General features: G+C 36.1%; 2 protein-coding genes across 2 annotated transcripts in view; both read left to right on the plus strand.

Annotated features, from left to right (window-relative positions):
- LOC106877097 (protocadherin alpha-7) overlaps positions 1 to 7592 on the plus strand; it is a 19069-nt gene extending 11477 nt beyond the window's left edge. Inside the window, exons 5-6 of the mRNA XM_052972990.1 lie at positions 57 to 210; positions 7549 to 7592. Of these exons, the coding sequence (XP_052828950.1) occupies positions 57 to 210; positions 7549 to 7592 (198 nt within the window). The remainder of the gene's footprint in view (positions 1 to 56; positions 211 to 7548) is intronic.
- LOC106877096 (protocadherin gamma-A11-like) overlaps positions 1 to 9691 on the plus strand; it is a gene marked incomplete at its 3' end in the record, with an annotated part of 26127 nt that extends 16436 nt beyond the window's left edge. The window contains exons 2-4 of the mRNA XM_052972991.1: positions 57 to 210; positions 5171 to 6138; positions 8394 to 9691. Of these exons, the coding sequence (XP_052828951.1) occupies positions 8447 to 9691 (1245 nt within the window). The remainder of the gene's footprint in view (positions 1 to 56; positions 211 to 5170; positions 6139 to 8393) is intronic.
- Positions 9692 to 9695: the final 4 nt, after the last annotated feature.

The raw sequence follows: 9695 nt of genomic DNA on the forward strand, positions 1-9695 counted from the left end.
GTAACTTCCATTGTTTGGTGTCTCCTCACATTTCTTTATCATTGGTTTGTCAACAGAAATACTGTCAACCTGTTGTGGTGACATCAAGTGATGATGCTGTGGAAGATAATGCTGCTATGGTTTGTAACTATACATCAGATACAATGTCATCTAAGAGAAGTGGTAGACAAGGAGACCTGAAACATTATGAAGAAATACCAGGAGTATCAGGTTAGTAACTTTAATGTCTATATTTTACTTTGTCATTTCAAATGTAACGGCCATTTCTAACATCGTTATCAACACTGTTTGACAAGCTGTCTTTCATTTGTTGCTTCTCTGAATTACAAGATAAATCTGTGCTCAAATACATACACACATATATCATCATCATCATCATCATCATTATTTAATGTCTGTTGTCCATACTGGTATGGGTTGGACTGTTAGACAAGGGCTGGTAGGCTGAGGGGCTACACCAGATCACAGTTTGATTTGGCATGGTTTCTACGGTTGGATGACATTCCTAACACCAAGCACTCCGAGAGTGTAATGAGTGCTTTCACATGCCACTGGCACAGACGCCATTTGCATGAGACCAGTATCTTCCGTGAGTATAATTTCACTTGGCTTGATCAGTCATCTTCTCAATCTTGGTATATTACCAAAGGTCTTGATCGTTTGTCATTGCCTCCATGAGGCCCAACACACAAAAGGTGCTTTTTACCTTCTGCCAGTATTGGCCACATTACCTTTGTGAGGCCCAATGCTCAAAAGGTGCTTTTTATGTGCCAATGGCAAGGGTGCCAATTACATGACACCAGCATCAACCACAGCTACGATCTCGCTTGACTTGATGGGTTTTCTAAAGCACAGTATATTGCCAAAGGTCTCAGTTATTAGTCATTGCCTCCGTGAGACCCAAAGTTCGAAGATCATGCTTCACCACCTCATCCCATGTCTTCCTGGGTCTACCTCTACCACAGATTCTCTCCACAGTTAGAGATTGGTGCTTCTTTACACAGCTATCTACATCCATAGGCATCATATGACGATACCAGCACAGTTAATTCTCTTGCACACCACATCTGATGTCTCTTATGCCCAACTTTTCTCTCAAGCTGTTTAAACACTGTTGTACATGCACACTGATATTGCACATCCAGTGAAGCATGCTAGCTTTATTTCTTTCAAGCCTATGCATGTCCTTGGCTATTATAGCCCATGTTTCACTGCCGTGTAGCATAGCTGTTTACACAGACTTCATACAGTCTCTCTGAGGGAGTGGCCCTTTGTTGCCAGCAGAAGTAAGAGCTCTCTGAACTTTGCCCAGCCTATTTATTCTCACAGCTACGCTTTCAGAGCATCCACCCCCACCACTAACTTGGTCACCAAGATAATGGAAGCTATCTACTACCTCTAGCTTACCTCACTGGCAGTCGATGGAGTCTATTTTCTGTACATTTTTAGTGTTAATTATACCTATGCACCTTCCACACACAAAAACTATTTTCCCAGTTAACCTTCCTCTGATATTGCTGTGCCTCTTATGTGTCCATAGCTTGCACCGGATACATCTTATGGAGTTTATCCCAACACTTTACCTACAGATCCAGCAGGGCCATCTGCCTAACAGAATTTGTGATTTGTCCGCCCTCCTAATTACTAAGATTTTGGTTTTTGCTATGTTAACTCTAAGGCCCTTCGATTCTAGACCTTGCTTCCATACCTGAAACTTTTTCTCTAGTTCTGGCAGTGATTCAGCTATAAGAACAAGGTCATCTTTTCCAGATTGGTCTGCTTCCTGGTATCTTTCTAGCCTGAAGTCTAAAGTCACTAATGACTATTCTATGCTGGAAGGTACTTTCTTCACCCAGGAAGGTCTTTGTATTTTTGAGCAACCATGCATCCCACTGTCTGACGAGAATGTAATCGATCTGGCTAGTATAGCCACCTGATTGGTAGGTTGTCAGGTGGCTAGCTGGCTTCTTGATGTTGTGTTGCAATTCAATAGGTTATTTGCATCACAGAACTCCAGTAGCCTTGTCCCCTCTTCATTTCAGGAATCAATTCCATGTACACCATGGAAGATATCAGGTGCCTGACATACCCATTGATATCCCTAGCTTGCAGAAGAATATCATAAAAGCAGTCCTTTTGTTCATTTGGTAGACCCACTTGGCGGGGTGTAGGCAGAGATAATTGTTGCTTTGCTATTCTGCAAAACTAGCCTGAGCTTAAGCACCCTATTGCACACTCTGACTACCTCTATGACCTTATGCACCCATTTCTCTGCAAGAAGTATGCCCACACCACCTACCTGATCGCTCTTACCTTCCCAGAAGATTTTATACTTACATATCTTGCTTGTGAGGAACCTGGCTGAAGCTCCTCTCCACCTTACTTTTCGAATGCAACATACATCAACACACCTTCATTCAAGCATCTGTATATTTGTGACAGACTATGCCTTTCTTTTGCTGGGCTTAAATCTCATTTGTGGACCCATGAAAGACGAACCTCCATTAACTACTCTGCCTATCTATCTGTGCATACCTGTCAACGCTTTGTATGCCATAAGGTCTGAAAATGTAACAGAGGCCTCAAAAGATATTTTAAGATCCACAAAGATCAGAACTTAACTGCAGCTCTTGGTGGTCCAAAACAGATATGAAATTTAAGTGATTGTCTTTTCAAAACATTGTCTTGTTTAAAAAGTCACATCAGATGCCATGATAGATCTAAGGTGTAAGTACAAGAGGTGATCAATCTGTGTATAAGGAGCAGACTGTACCCTAAGTATCGAATTTCTTTTTGCTGTGTTAGTATGAATCAGTTATAATTAACAGAAGCAGATTTTCTAAAGCCAGCTGCTCTAACTGTCAACAAATATCTATATTCACTGTTTCCAAGAAGTAATATTTCTCCTAGTCTTTTGAACATGAACACCACCACTTCTATGACAGTAACATTTGTTTACAACTATCATGTGATACCAATACAAATGAGACACAAACATGTTCACACATGCACACATGTATTCTTATATAGATACATATATATATATCATCATATATATATCATACATATATATATATCATCATCATCATACATCATCATACATCTGTTTTTTCATGTTGGAATGGGTTGGATAGTTTGACAGGAGCTGGCAACCTAGAGGGCTGCACCAGGCCCCAGTTGTCTGTTTTGGCATGATTTCTGTCTTGATGCCCTTCCTAATGCCAACCACTTTACAGAGGGTATTGAGTGCATTCACATGACGCTGGCATGAGTGCTTTTTACATAGTGCCAGTACCCATGGGGTCACCAAGTGGTTTGAAAGACAAAGACGTCTCTGCTAAGAGAGGGAGAGGAACTGAAAGAAGTGATGTATGCCAGATGAGAGACTGAAGTATGATAGAGGGTCAGGGATAGCTGTCTTCCTGCAGAGGAGATATTTGTCTACCCCAGTAGAACTAGAAAGTAGAGGGAGGTGAGAGAGAGAGAGCCTCCACACAGGAAACATAAGTAGTGTACAGGGGGGAAAAAAAGGCACAGAAGGGATAGAGGAGATATTTAGAAATAGCATGTGATGTTGAGAAGAAACTGGAGGGGCCTGCAGTGAGGATTGTGGGGAGATGGTTGTTGATGCGTTTTGCCAGAGGACAGAGTTGTGTGTATATGGATTTACTAAGCTTGATGTGTCTTCTCAAGCACAGCAAATTGCTAAACATGTCACTCCCTTATCATCTTCTCATTGAGGTTCAGTATCTGAAGATCCTTTCTCACCATTTCATCTCATGTCTCCTTGGGTTAACCCCTTCCATAGGTTCCCTCCACAATTACAGATCAGCACTTCTTTATGCAACTGTCCTCATCCATATGCATCACATGACCATACCAGCACAGTCCTCCATCTTGCACACTACATCAGATCAAATTTTTCTCTTAAATCATTAACACTCTGTTGTACATGCGCACTGACATCACCCATCTTGTGGAGCATGCTGGCTTCATTTCTTTGAAGCCTTTGCATATTCTCTGTCATCACAGTCCATGTTTCACTGCCATGCAGCATAGCTGTTCTTACACAGGTGTCATTGTTTACCTTTCACTCTGAGAGAAAGGCCGTTTGTTGCTAACAAAGGTAGCAGCTCCCTGAATTTTGCCCAGCCCATTGTCATTCTAGTAACTTCACTTTCAAAGCTTCCTCCTCTTCTGATAATTTGGTCACCTAGGTAACAGAGACTATCTACTGTTTCTAAGGATATCTCCCAGACATTTGAGAGAATTTATTTTCTATATATTCCTAATGTTTATTGTACCTGCACATCTGCCATACACAATGACTTCTTTCTCTGTTAACTTTCCTTTGATACAGCTGCACTTCTTATGTGTTCATAGCTTAGACTTGGCACATTGTATGGAGTTTCTACCTGCACCTTTTCTATGTATTGAGTAGGGGCCATCTCCCTGAAGGGACCAGTGATTTATCTGTATTCCTATTTACTAAATGTGTGTGTATCAGGCTTCTTACAGTGTCTCTTCTCCAAATCCACTCACTGGGCTTTCTTTGGCCTAGGGACATAGCAGAAGACATGTGCCCAAGGTGCTGGCTGTGGAATCAGTCCCACAACCATGTGGCTGAAAAGCAAACTTCTTAAGTATATAAAGTGTCAGGGTGTAAGAATTAGATTTTGTTTATATTCTAGATTCTTGGAAATCTAAGAACTGAATATTCAGTCATATCTCTGTCATGTTCATGCAAATTTTACAAAGAAATTATTTTTTTCAATTACTTTGTGAAATATTTTTTTTGTAGCTAAATAGGAGAGACGAAAATAGTGGAGACGAAAATAGTGGAGACGAAAATAGTAGAGACGAAAATAGTGGAGACGAAAATAGTAGAGACGAAAATAGTAGAGACGAAAATAGATGTATATTTAGTAAAGTTGGGTCCTTTCCTTCATTGCTACTCTGAATACCAATGACAGGTTCAGCTTCAAATTAATATAAACTGTACCCTAAATATTGAGGTCTTTTTTGACCCATTTGTCCATCATTTTATTAGAAATACCTTTGCTCTACATTGTGGAGTGCATTTCTTTTTAATATTGCTTACTTAATAAGTAACAAAATGGTCATCAACATCATAATTTTGTAAAACATGTATTTTGTTTCTAAATTTCAGATCAAAATATTTATAAAAACAATGATACAGCTACATCAAAAGATTCTAGTGAAGAAACACCAGTGAAACACGTATAATTAAACTGCTACTGAAGTGACATAACTATTTTTCTCAATATAAATATACAATATCACTATACAATACACAAACAACATTAACATACACTTTGTTTATTAATTCCGCTATATCCGTATATTCTGCAGAAACATGTCTATAAATGAGCCACAATGTTAATTTAATTACTAAAGATTACATTGTATTGATCAATAAATTATTATTAAATATATTCAATTTGGAACATTTCAAATATATTGTATATGTTCACCATTAACATTCCAATTACTTGAAAAATTTACTCCATATTGTATAGATAATGCCAGGAATAGAGATCTGAAAATAATTTCTCATGACTAAAAAAAAAACATTTTAGTGAAAATTACAGCAGTATTTTCTGAGATTTAAGAAGAAATGTATTTAAAATCTTATCTAGCTATCAATATTACCAATATTAAGGGATGAATGTCACACCTTCTCCCAACAAATCAATAGTAAAGGAGCAACATCATTGGTCTTCTGTTTAGGTCATTCAACCAATCAGATTCTCTCTAAAACATGGAAAGAAACCACTAAGAAAGCTAAGCATTCACATTACTGGTGTTACTAAACTAAACAGTTATGTTTAAATGTAGAATATTCTAGCTATATAAATACATATCTATATATATATATAATGTCGTTAGTAACATTAGACAAACTTCATCTTTAAGGACAAATACATACAAACATAGTAGTGCAGTAACAACACATGCAACCCTATCCTAGCAGCAGGCTATCTGCCTGACGTGCTACACTACTCCATCACCATACAGCCATTGTCACACCATTGCAGCAGCAATTACAATGGATCTTTCTACAACAATACATCTTTCTATTCTCACTGAATAACCAATGATATAATTATTGAAGAGGTAGGTTTCTATTTAATCTTTCACTATCTCATTTTAATTTTAAGACCTCACTGAATCTGTAAATGATTGAATAATTATTCACATATTTTTCAGTCATATTGTCTGTATTGATAGTTCTTTTTGTTTTTGTTTTTTGTCCTCCTCTCCCTTCACAATTAGATGATGTTGCATGAAACATTTAATATTTAGAGTTAAAATTGTTTCAGGAAAACAATTTGAAAATAAAGGAGTGAAAATAGTAGTAAAATAAAACAAAACAGTAAATTTTTTCTTTATATTTTTAATTTGAGGTAGAAAGTAAGAGTGTAAATCATTGTTTTGTTTTACTAGGCTTCTCTGTCTACTCTTATTTCTGATTTTCATTCCATTGGTTTTACAAACAATCTTTATCTCACAGTGCTTTCATTTAAGCTATTCTCCTACTCAGCTGACGTTGCTCTGGTTAATTCAGCTGAAAATGAGTTCCAGCAGAAGCTGTGGGTTAGTCTTGCATGAGATTAGCATCTGGTCAGGAATCATGTACTCTCAGTTACTTAAACACTGTGATAATCTCCAACCTAATTACTCTGTAGACCTGGGAGAGGGAGAGAGATTTAATTTAACTTTAATTCTAATATTTATACTTTTTTCAATTGAATCCAAACTGTCTGTTTCTATAATATTTGTTACACAAATGTAGACTACTGTTACTTATCCATTATAAGTGTTGCTTTTGGTGTATGGAAAATGTAATATTTTGTCTGTATCATTAGATTGCATTTGAAAGATATGTTATGGATAAAATATGAAGAAATATACCAGATTGTGTTTAAGTGTAATAATAGTGTGTTGGTTGTTGGTAATGATGAGGCACTGGTGTGTTAGAGTTCTGGGTTGAAGATAATGGTGGACAGTTTAATATTCACCACTGTCAGGAAGTGAATAGTAATGAGTGTCTTCAACAGATTTAATATAAACTGAAGAATCTGTCCTGTTGGATTAAATTTGTAATATATCTTTTTGTTATTGTTCAGGATAGATTATAAATGAATTAATCTGGAGAGAATTTGAACAGTAATTTCTATAATTATTTGAACAGTTTGATGTCGTTTTATTCATGATGGAATTGCATTCATCATATTAACTGGGAAAGAATGAATACATCATTGCAATGTTACAATCATATGTATGAACTTTTAAAATGTATAGGCATATGTTTAACATGCACTTCAGCCTTTTCATGAAAAAAGGTTAGCATGTCTTTAGAAATTACCCAAATACTTGGTTAATGTCACAGAAATTTCTTATTACTTCTTTTTGACAATCTAAAATCAAGTTATTGTGAAAGCAAAAGATCTAAAATCAGTGTTATTGGAAACAATTTCAAAATCCTTTAACAGATTTTAAACATCCATTTTTTTTTATTCCCAGAATCATTTACATCTTGCAGATCAATTAAAGATGAGCAGCAATGAAGTTTTGACATCAAAGGGATGGATGTTTGATGTCATAATTTGTTAGCTCCATTATATCTTGCTTAAGATATTTTGTCAAGTTTAGTAAAAATATGGCTGGTTACAATTAGTTTGTACAAATATTATATTTTTATTTTTGTCACTGCCATAATGGCTTCAAAAAAAATGGGTGACTAATAAAAGTGAAAGGTACTATATGTTATTTCTTTTCAAAATTAACCATTAAATTAACAAACTTGATTTCGTTTGGTTAAGTTTTCTTGCTAAGTGTGGGTGGGACACACAGCACTTCTAGAACTCAGTTTCGCTGTGAGTGAGTCTTCTCAAGAACTCCATATCGCCAGACATCTCAGTCCATGGTCATTTCCTCCGTGAGGCCCAACTTCCTGAGATCAGTCCTTACCACTTCATCCCATGTCTTCCTGGGTCTCCCTCTTCCATTAAAAAGAAATCACACATGAGATAATGTGATCATGGTTATAATCATAGCTCCATCTAGGTTGACAGCAACATGCAATTATAGACTAAAATCAGGTCCTAATTTTTGCATAAAATTCAGATGTAAAAGATTATAATTAACTGTAGTGTGGAAATCATTATTTTTTTTTTTAGTTGGAAACTGATTACAGCTTTGGTTTTTACTACATTGGTACTTATAAAAGATATACTGTAAAATACCAAGGGTGATTTATTTGATTCAGAGAGTAAAAAAGGATTTAGAGCTAAAAAAGAAATCTTTGTATATTGATACCAATTATATTTTTATTAACTAATTTTATAAATTATTATATCTGTTTTTAGGTTCAATGCACCACATAGCTACACACACTTAACCAAGACCAACTTAAAACAATATGTTCCTGTCATTGTCTATTATATTATCAATGGTCCACTGCATCCTGACCATAGACCTTACCTACCATGTGGAAGAAGAGAGAAGTCCAGGAACATATGTAGCAGACATTGCTGCTGATTCTAAACTTTTAGACAATGTTAAACCATCTGACCAACAATTGATAACATTCAGTCAATTCAAACGAAAGGTGGCACAGTTATTTAATATCACCAAAACAGGTAAACTGTACACTGCTCAGACACTGGATGCAGAAGATCTCTGTACATTCAACAAAGAATGTTCTAGAACTATGAAAGTTGTTGTCAATAAAGGAACAAGTGTTTCGAAAATATTAAAAATCAAAATAGTAATAGAAGACATCAATGACCATCACCCTGAGTTTCCCAAAAAACAAATTTCATTAAAGTTCTCAGAAACAGATGGAAAAGGCACAAAACGATCACTACCAAATGCCATGGACAAAGATGTAGGATTTGAAAACTCATTAATACAATATAAATTAAAATCAAAGAATGGAGAACCATTCTCTCTGTCAGTGTCTAAAAGAGCTGATGGTATTTCTTCTCTTAAAATAGTTTTGAAAGAATCATTGGACAGAGAAATCAAAGACACATATTTATTACAAGTCATAGCTAAGGATGGAGGTTCACCAGCAAAACAAGGTGTTTTAAATATAAATATTTCTATAGCAGATGACAATGACAACCCACCTGTATTTTCTAAACCTCTCTATAATATATCCATACAAAGTACACATCACAAATCTAAACCCATCATTGTTTTGTCTGTAACAGATGCTGATGCTGGTGAAAATGGTAAAATTACTTTCCATTTCAGTCCCAAGACATCAGATCTAGCTAAAAGCTATTTTCTATTGAATGAAACCAGTGGAAGCATTTTATTAAGGGAATATTCAAATTTAGGGAAAAAGAAAACTTATGAATTGTTTATAGAGGCCAGAGATGGGGGCAACCCTCCCCTCAGTTCCATAGCAACAGTCCTCGTAAATGTTATCAACCAACACAACAATCCTCCATCTATTGATATTGATTATGTTTCTGCAATCAATGACAACACAGCTACCATTTCTGAAGACATCAAAGTTGGTAGTTTCATTGCTTATGTGATGGTCACCGACAACGATGTGGGACAAAATGGAGAGGTCAGCTGTGATATCAAACATGATACATTCAAACTACAGTCAATGGGATCTAAAGAATATAAAATCGTTCTAAACAAACCAGTGG

The sequence above is a fragment of the Octopus bimaculoides genome, chromosome 14, assembly GCF_001194135.2.
Source record: "Octopus bimaculoides isolate UCB-OBI-ISO-001 chromosome 14, ASM119413v2, whole genome shotgun sequence".
NCBI lineage: Eukaryota > Metazoa > Mollusca > Cephalopoda > Octopoda > Octopodidae > Octopus > Octopus bimaculoides.